The sequence below is a fragment of the Trichechus manatus genome, unplaced genomic scaffold (assembly GCF_000243295.1).
Source record: "Trichechus manatus latirostris isolate Lorelei unplaced genomic scaffold, TriManLat1.0 scaffold00016, whole genome shotgun sequence".
NCBI classification, from domain to species: domain Eukaryota; kingdom Metazoa; phylum Chordata; class Mammalia; order Sirenia; family Trichechidae; genus Trichechus; species Trichechus manatus.
In genome coordinates this window covers 6615618-6630827 of record NW_004443952.1, presented here as the reverse complement: position 1 = coordinate 6630827, position 15210 = coordinate 6615618, and the positions used below count along the sequence as shown (strand labels likewise).

The 15210-nt window shown below is 41.6% G+C and overlaps 1 protein-coding gene across 1 annotated transcript in view; it reads right to left on the bottom strand.

The window, feature by feature from the left end:
- The window catches only part of TNC (tenascin C), a 68454-nt gene that overhangs the window by 34370 nt on the left and 18874 nt on the right, over nt 1-15210 (bottom strand). The window contains exons 10-14 of the mRNA XM_004372126.2: nt 10999-11271; nt 10157-10429; nt 9274-9546; nt 6272-6544; nt 3749-4021 (exon numbers count right to left, since the gene is read on the bottom strand). Coding sequence (XP_004372183.1) covers nt 3749-4021; nt 6272-6544; nt 9274-9546; nt 10157-10429; nt 10999-11271 — 1365 coding nt within the window. The remainder of the gene's footprint in view (nt 1-3748; nt 4022-6271; nt 6545-9273; nt 9547-10156; nt 10430-10998; nt 11272-15210) is intronic.

Sequence of the window (15210 nt, the reverse complement as noted above, 5' to 3'; positions counted from 1 at the left end):
GCTACAGAACACGAAAGCATCAATCCCTCCAAATATTTGCAGCAAAGGTAATGTATTAGGCTGTGTCTACACCAGCATTGACTATAATGCTAGAGAATATATTGCCTTCTCTGAAGGCATGAATTGGTGTGCTTTTAAGTACAGACATAACCATTTGCTAGTCATGTATGAAGAAATGCAAACAAGCCGTTAGAGTGGTAAGATGACTATAAAGGGTATTAAGGCTACGTTTTCCAAAGTTTGTAGAGGGGTACTGGCCCTGTAAGATGTTCAAGAAAAGAAAACTCCATGCTGAACTGTGTAAGGTAAACACTGAACATTATATCTCACCTTAAAGATTCACAAAGCATATTAGTATTTTAAAGACCCTAAAATGTTGGCTCTGGAAAGAAATCTATTTAACTTTGTTTAATCCAACATTTAATAAACATGTTGCTCAATGGATACCTTTTTCTAAGCATTCTTTGAACATTTCAAGGTGCCGGTGTTCCACTGAACATGCTTTGGAAAATGCTATTTTGGGTTTTCTGCACTTAGTCATGTTTTGATTTATTTGGGTTGGACAACTTAAAGGCTAATATTCATACAAGAGAAATGCTCTGGAGTATTTAGAAACTCAAAGGTATGGACTATAGAAAATCTACATATCACCCTAAATACTCTAAAGGTAAAGCTGACTTCCATTAAAAAAAAAATCCTGGTGGATGCAAAAGTTTAATGAAAATTTGAGATTAGGCATTGCATTTCCTAATTAGGAAATTCACTTACTGGATAATTTGGAAAGATGGATGGTTCTACCGAGGTTATATTTCTCTTCTCCCTTAAAGTTCAGACAATCAGTGATGACAGCGTTTAATGTAGTGGGCCCATAGAGCTAGTTTCAACTAACATGTATATGAAGGTAGCCTCTGAAATGCTTATTTATGACATCATAGTAATAGTAAAATAAGTTTGAGCCAGTCTGCATTTTAGAAAGAGGCAACAATCCAGGAGGTTTGGGATACTAGGATCAGGATTCAGCCCTGGGAAAAAGTCCTATTTTTTCTAAGGACTTGGGTATTATTTTCCTTCAGCTCTAGTATTTGGATGAAAGGAGGGACTCATCTGAGTCAACTTTAAAAGGACAATTCACAGCATAATTTGATATCATAAAGCCTCTAATGACAAAAGAATCTGACTCAGAAGCAAAGCATAGCCATATGCAATGGCATTGGATTTCCTACTTGGCAAATAGTTGGAGAAGCAAATGCTGCTACAGTTTTCAGTTACAAGATTGGCAAATTACCCCAACCACACAAAAGATAAAATCCTCCAAGTGAAAATCTGTTCGCTCTTTCCTTACACTTTGCTTTAGAAACAACCTCCCGAATTAGGGATGCATGTTAGGACTCTTCTCACGCTATCAGACAGACTGGCAGTGCCAATACATTAGCCATGCAGAGTAAGACCTAAGGTCTTGAGGTCACCTTGAGCTCCAGCTGTCTTCCCAAAAGATGCAATAAAGCTGAAAAGTGAGATGCAAGAAAAAAAAACTCAGGAAAAAAAGGTAGTTAGTGTATGGTTAGTGTGTCATACAAGCTAGGACACTCTTTTCCTGCCTCTGCTAATTCTTTGAAACAATTTCTTGACATGCTGTCTGATTCCAGGAGAGATAGACATTTTCAAAAATGTAATATTCTGAATGTTCACCACATGCACCAAGATTTGGACAAGATAATGGATGCAAGTAAGATTCGGACATTTGTGACAGATACCAGTGGGTGCCAAAACATGCTTGACAGAGGAAGTGTCAAAAAAGAGAAGTCTGTTCTCAGGGAATCTAGGCAAATAAAAGTCTCAAGAACAAGACGAGACCACTGGGTCCCCCCATGTAGTTGCTTGGGTGTGTTTTAGAGTTTCTTCTTAGCATGCTAGGGGCGCCAACATTAAATGATTTAAGATTCTGCTACAGAGAGAGAGAGTAGATCATTCTGAACAAGGAACAAAATATGGCATGCATACACCACTTTGAACATGTCATAGGCAACCCTTGATTAAAAAGACCACAGGCAGATGATAATGGTGGTATTGGAAAAGATTATTCAAGATTAGATGAAAGAATGATTTAGAAATTCAACCAAAGCAAGTCAGGTTAATGATCTACAAACAAACAGAGCAACTCCAGATGTGAGTGGATATTTAGGAAAACGAGGCTGACATTGAACTTCCTTAATTTGGGGTGAGAGTTATTTGAAAACTTTAAAGCCCTGATTTGGATGGTTCTACCAAATCCCAGAAGGATCCGGAGGAACTACAACGATAAAAACTGGGTAGCGGGTGATTTTTGGAATGCTATCCAGAGGAAGTTCAACAGGGAGTGAAGTACCCATAATGGAAATACCTGTGGTTGCTTGGACCATCAGGGTCTGAGCGTGCTGCCCGCCAATCAGCCCATGGAGGTGGGCAGTGTAATTAGAAGAAGCTTTGAGGTTGGTGATAACACAGCTGCGCGATACCCCAGGCACAGAGTGCACCACCGTCTCCTGAGGGTGGTCAGAATTCCTAACTTCTACAAGAAAGCTATCAAAGGAAGATTCCTGAGCCTTCCACGAGATAGACACACTGTCCCAGGTTACATGTGAGATAGTGAGATGGCTAAGGAGAGGTTCAGCTACTAAAGAAAGAAGAAACAAATATGAAAGCGGGTCAATTTAAAACACAAATTACTGGGTCAAAATCAAAACACGTAAGACTAAATCCATAAGGTTTTAGATTTACGCCCAACACATAAGACTAAATCTATAAAGTTTTATAAAGGAACTTGCCTGTTGTTGAAAACCATTTTGTGCCATGAGAAGCCAATATATATACTTGACAAATTTTCTCCTCTAGGTTTTTTAATGCTTTGATCTGGCTGAGATGGGAATTAGATAATGCCAAATCTCTGCCTTGTCTATGGGCAACCCCGATGGCAATCTGTAGTCTCACATAGGCTAAGGAGAGGCCCTCCCTTCACCACGGGCAACTTAGATGACAGATAATTTTGATGCTACAGTGTTAACTCTCTTCTTGGATTTCCCAAAATATGGGGCACTATAAGGAGAAATGCCCCTGTGTTTATTCCAAAAATATCCTTTTGATTTTCAGTTTGTGAGATCTTATTTATCTGTCAAGATGGCCATGACCTTTGACCAAAATATGTTAAGGCTATTTTGAATGGACAAAGCTCTCCTTTCTAAATTTATATAGGGTTCTCATCTGATGAGTAGTCACTACTCTTTCTCTTTACTTTCCCAGTTTGGAAGAAAAAAATCAATGAACTCAATTCCATTAAATCATTGGGATATTTGAGTCTTAGGAGGTCAAAGGCACTAAGAAGACAAAGGCAATAGGTTAACATAGAATATAAATTTTAAGACCTCTTTGGCTCATTCAAGCATCTTGCAAAGTCAAGGACAACTCAAGCTACGGCTTTTTAGTTACTGAAGGGTAGAATTCCTTTCTCCTGATTCCATATGGCAAACTGGACCAAACTACATTTCATATTGCGAATGTTCTGGCTGCTGATTATTTAGGCAAATGGCTTTATGGAAAGCCACCGTTTGGGCTGCTGTTGGAAAGAAATATGTTAAATAGTGCTCCAGTTCGGCATCACGGGAGAGTTAGTGCACTGCGGCTTGTGCTTCGATACACGAGGAGAGGAAGTGGCTTCGTCCTGCAAAGAAGACTCTGGAGAGAGGGTGTTAGAAATGGGAGAAGGCACATTTACCTGTTGTGGCTGTGGTACTAATGGTTTTGGTCCGGATGCTGGAAGCAAGTCCAGAGAGGTAGACAATAAAATCAGTACTAGGGGGGAGCTCTGAGATGTGGGCGGTTCGTTCAGCACCAGAGATATTATATTCCACCATCTCCAGCAACCTATTGGAATCAATAATTTCAATGGTAAAGGTCTCGAAGGCCCCATCGGTAGCTGTCCAGGAGAGATTGAAGCTCTCAGGAGTTATGTCAGAAACATTTAAGTTTCCAATTTCAGGTTTCTTTGCTGAAAAAGGAGAGGTAGGAGAGAAGAAAAAGAAAACAAATTAGTGTTAATCATTTGACTTATGTTTTAAGATTGAGTTTGTTAATAGAACTGTAGCTGGATACAAAGATCTGTTAGCTCTGGGTTACTGCCGAAATGAAGCAAAATGTTACCAGTGCTAACGAAATAGAAAAGGAGTCTTTGTTAAAAGAAAAATGTAACTGAGGAGGGTATGACAATTAGGTTTTTCAGCTCTGCGGCTGTTACACATGATCAGGCCCTGGCCAAGAGAGCCTGATGCAGGAAGACAAACTGAGTGATCTCATCAGGAATTTCTGTGCCTAAGCTCTGGATGCTTCCGGGAGCCCCACGTCAGGGATGCTGGCCATCCGTCGAAAGATAGGAGTACTGGCGGCTTCTAAACTCTTGAATTGCACCCAGGAGACCGAGATTACTTGGCTCCCTCCTGCAGGTATCTTTTGCTTTGAGAGAGCTCCCATCTGTTCAAATGAGAACGAAATAATTCTGATGCCATTACTCTACCAAGGTGGTACCTTGAGGCTTCTGATTTTGTGCCTTAAAGGGAACTGGCAATTTTGTCGGTGCAGTTCTTGGCATTTTCTTTATACTTTGGACTAGGGCCAGCCTTTCTCATATTCTATGAAAATAGCGCCTCCTCTCTTAACTGCTTCTACACGGTCCAAGAAGGCTAGTATTGCATTGCCGATCAACAGAGCTAAGCCAAGACGAGGCAGTTCAGGCAAGCCTTTTTGGCCAAGAAATAACGTTTTTTTCTTGGAGATGGTCCTGCCAATGCTTTTCTGAGCAACAGGAATAAAACATGCAGAGGGCAGGCAGAAGCAGGGTTTGAAAAGCTGGTATTTTCTGGTTAGCAAGGAAGGAGAAGACTCCTAATCTCTGACACCAACCCAACAGCTTTGGTGAGACACAGATGCACGGAACAACTCATCAGAAGTAAGAATGTCGCTATTGTTAAAAATAAAAAAAATTAAAAAACCATAAAAATACCAAAGACATCCAAACCACAAGATCTGCAGGAAAGATCAGAAATGACAGGTGATTTCTCTGATTTCTCGGAAGGGGAGGTTTGTGGAGCCAGTTAAAGAGCCCCTGTAGATCTAGGGCAGCCTCCGCTGAGCTGCCAGTTTCTAGGCATTTCAAGGCATTTTTTTTCATCAGTGTTTCCCTGTGTTTTTTACTTATCTCCTTGAGAGTTACTGAAATGACTGGGGCTGAAATGGGGATGTGTATTTGCCATAAGCAACAAGGTCCTATGTGTTCGCCCTGAAAATTTAATTGCAATAAGTGTATAAACAGGGGGGCAGGCATATGCAAAACAAAACAACAAAGCTGCCATTGAGCTTCAAACCAGTCTAGCCACACAGGAAGATAAGCAACTGAAGATGGTGTTGGGGAAGGGCTGCTCTTTTTAGCAGGCTCCTGGGGAAACACTGAATGCCTTGTAACTCGAGAACAGTGACGAGTCAACTATAATGTACCCTCCTGGGTCTGGGGCAGGGTATGTGCCAACCAAATGTCAGCACTCCAGGAAGCAGCTCTTGAGTAGAAGGGCAAAAGGGGTATCAGTTTGTTGACATTCATAGCCTGGGACATTCTTTGTGCCAGATACTGCTGTGTGTACTTCTGCTAATGAATGGCTTTCTCTTTGGTACAGTCTCCAGTTATAATTGTGTGATTTTTTTGTCTACTATTTGCTAATTTGATGTTCTAACAATGACTCAGTATCTGAGACAGTTGCCCAGAGAAGGCTAATTCAGTTCTCTCATTATACTCAGTGCATTTTAAAGAAGCATTTTATAAACTCAAGAACCACGGTACCCATGCCCTTGAAGGATTTGGAGACAGTGCAGCACCATCTCCAACTAGCAAAAGCCCCTCTAAAGTAAATAATCTGTGTTCCACCAGAACTCATATAATGGGAAAGGTGGGCTTTCAGTTATAACCAGGCACTGCAGAATTAAAACCGTCAGGCTGTCTCCTGAAACAAAAAGCCATACTTTAAAAGAGATATAGTTGTAGGATCAGCCAGGTAGAGTTTGGAGGAGAGAGGCTGGAAGGCTGGAGGCTGGGAATGGCAACATCTATCTGGACCAAGGCACAGCTCACTGGGAGATGTCAGAGCATGCACAGCTAGCAGCTGAAGTGCACACGGAAGAGAAGCTGACTCCCCCAAGGTCTCTTGAAAAAGAAGCTGGGAATTTTAGGGGGAGAGCATTGAGAAGAAGATACCTGTGGAAGCCTCGGCAGAGAGTGCTGGTGTTCTATAGCCCCGAATCACCCCATAGATGGTGACTCTATAGGGGGTGGCAGCCTTGAGGCCTGGTATGTCCACAGCCCTGAGGCTGCCAGGCACTGTGAGGTTCTGAGCTGCCTCCACCTTGTTAGCCTCCTGCACCTGAATAACAAAGTGTTCATAGGCCTGGTCGGCTGCAGTCCAGTTGAGTTTAAGGCCATCCCAGCCAACCTCAGTCACGGCCAACTCTCCCAGCTGCGGGAGCTCCTCTGAAGGACAAAGAGGTATTGGTCAGTTCTCAAAAAGGAACATGAGGAAACCAAATGTCCCACAGCCCAACTCCAGGGAAGAGAGAAAGGGGTGAGAGAAGGGCTTTTTTGGTCATTCCGGGTCTCTGGGCATTTCCAGTTTGAACGCTGGTACTTTGGCCACAGCTTTCTTCAGGAATTGATGTGATCAGAAAAGGGAATGTCTACATCTATCATCCCTGAGGTGGCAATGACATCCGGACAAGGCACAGTCCATAGAGAGGTCTCTGCATCTGCACCACCAGCAGCTAAGGGTACAGGGAAAAGGTGGGGTTGGGGGTCAGGTTGAGGGAAGAAGGGAATGGTTAGAGATGCAGGTTTCGGAGGTGAATAAACCTTGGTTAGAATTCCAACGCTGATATTTGCTAGCTGCGTAATCTTGGGCATGTCACCCTGCTTCTCTAGGAGGCTCATTCTCCTCATCTTTAAACAGGACCAGTAGTGCCCATTTCATTGTATTGTGTGATAATTAAATGATAAAATATTTATAAACCTCTTACAAATATTTTATCATTTATAAAATAAATGATAAACTGATGCTGACATATAGTGAAAGCCTGATAGGTGGCACCTTAAAAATATATATCATTGTTTAGCTGTGTTCCCTTCTTAGTCATGTGGGGAGACCCGCCTGCTTCATTTCATTACTTGAAATTAGAGAGACCATCTCATTGCTGGGCTCATGCTCTCTGTCTGGGTTTATAAAGCGTGTGCTGTTTCAGGCTTTGACAAGTATGCTGTTTTCTCTCTGGATTTTTCTCAGCACTCAGGGATTAGACATTATGTACAGGATGCTGGCTGGCTCTTCTCCCACCTTAGTCCAATGGTGCTAGCTTTGTGTCTGAATGAAGAATGGCTACATTATGAAGCAAGATTGTTTGTGTGAAATGAGTGTGCCTACTTTTAATTAAAAGTGATTGTTTTTCTCAGTAACCGGTTCAGAGAAGGGCACATTATTGTTATTATTATTATTATTATTTTTACAATGTAGGATGAAAATCTGATGTAGTTATTGCAGCTGACTTAGAAAGTTTGGATTTGGGATATGGAAAAACCCAGAGCTTAGTCGGATGCTTCTCAGGGTTAAATGCAATCTCTCAGTCTCTCTCTTTAAGGTTGAAGTGGCCGTGGATTAAAAATCAGATAGGTAAATATCTCTGGGAATAACAGCCAAAAAAAAGATGAAAGATATTTGTTCTTAGGTATTCCAGAATTCAGTGGAATAAGTACTGCAAGAATCTGAGAAACCTCTATGTTCTAGAGTGGCTGTTCTCAGACTGTGTGCCATAGATCTGGTGTCTTTCTGGAAGAACTGGAGTGGGGATATGGGTGGTGGCAGCCTCTTCTGCTTCCCAACTCAGCAAGAACAGCTGTTCTTTTATTTGTCATACTGGGGGGGCTCCTTGTGAGATTTCATTGCAAAAGGAGTTTTGCTGCTAAAAAAAGTTTGCAAACTATCGATGTAGATTATTAGCATCCAGCATCCAGAGCTCATGTGTCTCAAAGGTCTTGTTTGATGTGGAAATATTTCAGGAAACACAGGACTATGATAACCTGATCATCTTAGGTGTCTCAAAATATCATCTTTCTAGTTTTGCAACTGTGTGTAGATTCCACCAAGGACAAAGTTTATTTGGCATATGTGAGCAAGGAAAAAAAAAAAATTTAGATTAGGTGACTTGAGTGGCATTATCAAAACACTGCATATATAGAAAAGTGCAAAAAACCACTATTACTGAAATTTTGGTCCCTTTGTCCATTGTTGTTGTTAGGTGCCCTCGAGTCAATTTCGACTCATAGTGACCCCATGTGACAGAGTAGAACTTCCTCATAGGGTTTTGAAGGCTGTGATCTTTATGACATCAGATTGCCAGGTCTTTCTCCCCCAGAGCCACTGGATGGGTTTGAACTGCCAACCTTTTGGTTAGCTTCCAAGCATTTAACTGTTGTACCACCAGAGCTCTTTTTAAAACTATTTCTAGAAACCTCACGAACAGCCCACTATTTTCTATAACAGATGGAGCAGCATATTTTCAGGGGACAAATTGAGATTATTTTTTCTCCTCAAATTGAATGAAGAACATTGAAGTCAAATTGTGACTGCCCTTCCTTGGAAATGTTCCAGCCTTGAGTATTTGTTAAAGAGAGAGACTCACATAATTTTGGCGGAAGATGACTAGAACATTCGCAAAGGTTATTCTGCAGAGATCTGACTATGAGTCAGGTGGTATTAGTGACTCCTAGGCCACTATTGATAAGGTTTCTCTAGAAAGCTCTGGTTTTATCCTATGCCACAGCCTTATGGTTTATGCTGGTATTGTTATGACTATGTTGCCATACAATACATTTAGCTATTTACTGTTGAGCTGTTGTATATCTGCTACGTGATGGGAATGTTGCTAAGCACTTTCATTTATTGTCTCATTTATTGCTCATGACAGTATTCTGAAGTAGAGGTATTACCTCTGATTTAAAGATGAGAAAAGAAGGCTCGGAGATGTAACATGGCCTACCCAAGAATATTCAGCCAGTAAGGTGGAATTCTAACCCAGATCTTCCTGAGTTAGAGCTCGTGTTCATGCTGCCTGTTAACAACGTTAAGGTAGGACTCTGCCTCATGGGGACTTTTCTCTATTGCGATGATAGGCTTGCTCACATCACATCTCTGGTCTAGGAGGAGGGTCAGATACCTGTGATGACTTCCACAGCAAGGGGTTGAGTGGTACGGCCCCTGACCACGCCTTGCAGGGTGATCGTGTAAGAAGTACCAGCCCTGAGGCCCGGGATTTCCACCAAACGCAGGCTGCCAGGAACTGTAAGGTTTCGAGCCTCTTCTGCCCGGTCAGCCTCCTGGACCCGAATGACAAACTGTTCATAGGTCCCATCTGGGGTGGTCCAGTCCAGTCTGAGGGTATCCCAGCTAACCTTGGTCACTGTAAGGTTTCCCAGATCTGGAACCTCCTCTGCACAAGGACACAGAGTTGCCGAGTTACTAAAAAAGGCAATTGCATGCTGGGATTCAGGTGAGTTGGCATTTTGGCTAAGGTTAGGATGAGTTGTCTGGTTAATGTTGATTACAGATGCATGATTTACAACAGGTATTGAGCACTCTAACTGTTGGCACTAGAGCCAGAGTTTTTCTATTCAGCCTTTGGGAATGAAATGTAGTCTCAGGAATTGTTCAGGACTTCCATTCTTGATATACAAATAAGGCCTTTGGAGAATCCTTTGGTGCATTCTGAAAATGAGCTGAGTTATTTTCTAAAATTTTTACTTCCAAGTTGTGCTTTCCAACTTCTTATATATTATGACTAAAATTTACTTTGAAAGAAAAGTCACCTCTCACTTTTGTGCAGGGACAGTATGCAGAATTTTCCATGGGATGAGCTACCATGCTACTCTTAGGACCTGGCCATGTAAGGGAGTATGACATTTGGGAAGAAGCAAGGATGATTCTCAAGTATTCACTCAATGTAGTAGGAGGTGAACATAGTTTAGAGCAGGATAGAGCTCTGATCCCTCCTGAGAAAAGACAAAGGTAATGAATAAAATCAGTAAATTAGTCTAGAATACCTGTCAAGGCTTCAACAGAGACAGGGGTTGTGCTGGAGTCCTGAGTGACCCCGTGGATGGTGATGCTATAATGAGTGTCTGCTTTGAGCCCGGTGAGGTCCACAGACCTCAGTCCTCCTGGGACAGTGAGGTTGTGGGCTGCCTCTAATGTGTCTGTCTCCTGCACCTGAATGAAAAAGAGCTCATAGGCCCCTTCTGGAGCGGTCCAGTTGAGCTTGAGGGCATCCCAGCCCACCTCAGTCACTGTTACCTCTCCCAATTTAGGAGTATCCCCTGGAGAAGAACAAAGAACTAGTTTAATGATTAAATCACACAACAAGGTCCAGGGACTCTTTAACACAAGAATAAGCTTTACGTCACTTGAAACATTTGTCTTTCTTTAGATAAACATGCATCATGCAGCCTCCTAAATTTTAGAAACATAGCAAAGAGGGAGAGGTGTAGGAAAATACTTGTTTTCTTATCTTACTAGAGATTTGCGCAAACTTTCAGCAGATGAGGGGATTAATTTTGTGATTTTTCCCCCCTTTTAAATATATTGCCTTAATATTCCTTAACAGGAGTGAGCCTGTTGATGAGGCTAAAAGGCCCCTCCCTTGGATCTGTGTGTATAGTCCCACAGCTTGGACTCTGCACAACTCCAGAGGGCATCATTCACATGGAGTACAATCTGAACAGTGCCTCTGCATTGCACAACTCAATGGCCTTGCTTCCATTATTAGACACCAAAGCATTATAACATATGGAAGAACAAATCCATTCAAAAGATAATTGTGTCTGATTATCTTTGGGTAGTTTCCTGTTGGGAAAAACAAAGCTATGGGTAGAAAGGTAAGAGGTACCTGTGGAGGCCTCAGCAGAAAGCACTGGTGTTCTATAGCCCCGAATCACCCCATAGATGGTGACTCTATAGGGGGTGGCAGCCTTGAGGCCTGGGATGTCCACAGCCCTGAGGCTTCCAGGCACTGTGAGGTTCTGAGCTGCCTCCACCTTGTTAGCCTCCTGCACCTGTATGACAAAGTGCTCATAGGGCTTGTCGCCTGCGGTCCAGTTGAGTTTGAGGCCATCCCAGCCAACCTCAGTTACTGTGAAGTTTCCCAGTTCAGGGGCTTGTTCTGAATAATGACAAAGATGGAATCAGTTAAATCAGTCCTCAAAACACGTTCATCCTGAGAACCTAGAGATGGTAAACCTGCTGGCAGTGAGGACAGGCCGCCAGAGCCTGGGGCAGCATTTTGCTCACTCCGTCCCTTAGTGGTGCTTTCCTCCTTAAAATACCAACAGAAAAATCTGTATGGTTACTTTGATTTCATGCATATTGGGTTTGTTTTCGAGAAACGGTATTTTCTTATTGACCAGTATCCTGCAGATTTAAAACCTTTATAGGCATATGTAGGTCCTTAGTTGCAGCAAATGGTTTACACTCAACTACTAACCTAAAGTTTGGTGGTTCAAGCCTACCCAGAGGTGCCAGGAAAGAAAGTCCTGGTGATCTGCTTTCATTAAGATTATAACCAAGAAAACCCTGTGGAATAGTACTACTCTGTAACACATGGGGTTGCATGAGTCAGAATAGACTCAATGGCAATGTTTTTTTTTTTTTTTTTTTTTTTTTATAGGTATATGTTAGTGACACCCTGGGATTTAGTTTCCATTTTGGAAAGTGCCTCTCACCATAAGAAGGGAACCCTCAGTTTGTCTGTAGCTTTGATCTGCCTTCTGTATTCTGAGACTATTGCCTCCTCTCGTTTCCCTTTCTTTCCATGCCTCCTCAATCTCCTCTGGTAGGTCTAGTTTACAGTTACTTTATATCGGGATTTTGTAAGTTTCCAGGTTTCAAATCAATTTACTCAAACCACTTCTGCAAAGAGTAAGGATAACTTAACCTAGTGGAAGTAAGGCAGAACTGAGGAAGGCAGTTTTTGAAAAATTGTCCCCTGTTGGACAGAAAGATTGAGGTCTTGGGAAAAACAGAACTTATGAAGCTCAGTTTAAATTGAATGCACCATCTTCATTCATTTCCTGAACACACAGAATAGAGTAAAAACTTTGCTTAAGGAGGATAATTTGCCCGGAGCTGAGCTTTAGTGGACTTTCCATGACCTAGGAAGAAAGGGTTTTCCAGGAAATGGGTCCTGTAAACAAGAGTGTAGGAACGGCCTTTTGCTCATTTAAAAGAACAAATTGGTTTTCTATTTATGCCTGATATTGCTGCTAATTTCAAACAGCCCTATGTGTCCATTAAAGCAGGCTTCTTATTTGAAAATCTTAGCTTGCAATTTGATTGGGAAGATCCTTCCAGAAAGGAAAACGTTTCCTTTCTAGAATCTATTTAATGCAGACATTTCTAAGTTCTGGAGACCATTTTTCCTAATTGTTTCATACTGGCAAAGCTTACACTCCTTCACGTCTTGTTTGAGCTAGAACAGGGGTGAGCAGATGACAATCTGAGGTCCAAATCTGTCCCACCACTTGTTTTCAGAGTCAGTAAACTAACAATGGTTGTTACATATTTAAATGGTTGGGGGGGAAAAAAAAACAATGAAACAGTATTTCATGACATATGAAAATTACATGAAATTCAAATTTCAATGTCTGCAAATAAAGTTTTACTGGAACACAGCCATGCTTGTTCATTTATGTGTTGTTGCTGGCTGCTTTTGTGCTACAATAGCAGAGATGAATACCTGTGTCAGAGATTATATGACCTGCAAAGTCTAAAATACTTATGGAAAGTGTTCTGGCCCTTTACAGAAAATGTTTGTCTACCTCTGGTCTTGACCTGCATTCTACGGGCTCCTCCATTCCCCCAAATTCATGTCCTGGAACTCATACCCAAGGCCTCATATCAGTTATTAACACACAAACATGGTCTGTTCTAGAAAGAGAGGCTCTGAAGCTCAAAGTGGTCTATCTAGTTTTGGGGAAAGGTCAGCCATCCTTGAACTGGTGGTCCTTGTGAAGTCAAAGACAGTACTCTCAGATATAACAGTTAAATCCTCGACTTTGGGATTTAAGCACAACTACAGTCAGTGACATGTCCTATTTGAATATGCCAGGGGTCTTCATACATAAAAGAGATTGGGAGAAAATCAAACGTAAGGTCAAGGAAATTGATTCTTGTGGCCCTTAAACTTGTCTTCTTACCCTACTTTTCTTTTTTTTTTTTTTCCTTCTGCTATCAAAAATTGCTTGTCAGGAACTTATCTGATATTAACAATTTACCTCTTAGTGTGAATTAATCACTGTTGTTCTTCTCCAGCTATCTGCATTTTTTAGCCTTACCTCTAATTGTGACATGAAAGGTATTTTTTTTTTTTCCCACGAAAGAAATTTCAGGTTCCAGGTTGCAAGAGACATGAGGAGAGTTACCTACCTGGGAGGGGAAGGAGGTGATTACGGGATTGCCTGCTCAGCTGCTACAGCAAAGATGGATGGGGAGAGAGGAGATACGCATTGGAAGTTGTTGCTTCCTGATGGGAATCGTCTTTTCTCTTTGAATCAGCTTTTTGAGATCACTGATGTTTTTATACAATGCCCTCAGATCCTTGTTTCTACTGTCCATACAGCTGATAGAGTTACTTTCACATAATGTCAGTTACTCAGTAAATAGTAATGGTCATGGTGATGTTATTTCCACCAAAACATTTTGCCTACCCTTCCACATTTTTCTTCCTTTTTTTTTTTTTTTTTTGGTAGGCAATTTAATAAAGAGAATAAGGAGAATCCATTTATTATTTAGAGAGGAAGCACTGTGGCTATGTCTGTGGTGGATGCTGTTGGTGCCCCACCCAGATCCTTTTACCAGGACGGTACCTCCCATTTTCCAGCTGCTGGTAGTGTTGGCTGCTAAAGTTTACCTTAGCCCTGTTCTAGAGAATTGACTGTGGCAATTATCTATCCATCTATTTATCTACCTATCTATCAATCAATCGATCTATCTATCATCATCTATCTATCTTCCAAGGGAAGTAAGCTCCAGGAGAAGAGGAACTTCATTTTGCCCACTGTAGTACTCATTTTCTCCAATGCTACCACCCTTTTCAAAGCTACCATCATTCCTAATCTGAACTATGCAATGGCCCCCTAACTGATCTTTCTGCTCCCATACTTGCCCCTTTACAGTTTAATTCCCATGGAACAGCCAGAAGAGTCTTTTAAACATATCTCTTTTCTGCTCTCAGCCCTCCGATGACTTGCCTTTACACTTAAAATAAAATATTAAAAGACATATCTATCTAATGGGTTCAAGCATAACAATGATTGTGAGGCTGGCACAAGACCAGGCAGTGTTTTGTTCTGTTGTACACAGGGTCGCTATGTTGTACATAGGGTCACTATGTTGTACATAGGGTCACTATGAGTTGGAACCTACTCGACGGCACCTAAAAACAACAACAATCTGTCCATCTGTCCATCCATATCTATCTATCACCATCTATCTATCATCCAAAGGAAGTAAGCTCCATGAGGACAGGAACTTCATTTTGTTCATTGTAGTACCTCTGGCTCTTAGAGCTGGTGCTTCACAAATATTTGTTGAGTGCATGAATAGGAGAGCAAAAATTTTTCATCACTCTCTCTCTGGTTAATGTACATTTTTACGAACTTAAAACATGTTCTAATCCTACTGGCCTTTCAAAGCAAGAAGAACGGCTCGATGGCACTCAGTGCACAAATTCTGAAAATCTCAATACTTGTGAAGACTTTTGCAGGGTTATAAGGTAACAGAGGAGCCCTGGTGGTGTAATGGTTAACAGCGAGGCTGCTAACCAAAAGGTTGGCAGTTCGAATTCACCAGCCACTCCTTGGAAACCCTGTGGGGCAGTTCTATTCTGTCCTAGAGGGTCACTATGAATCAGAGTCTACCGACGCCAATGGTTTGTTTGTTTGTTTGTTTTTTAAGGTACTAGAAATGGTGTTTTGACTAATTAAACAAATGCTAGTCAGACAAGCAGAAGGTGACACTTCTGTGAGTGAAATCAGTAGATAAATTAAAGGGAGAGGGATAAGAATTAGGAAAAGAGGAGGAATAATATGAATGAAACACAGCA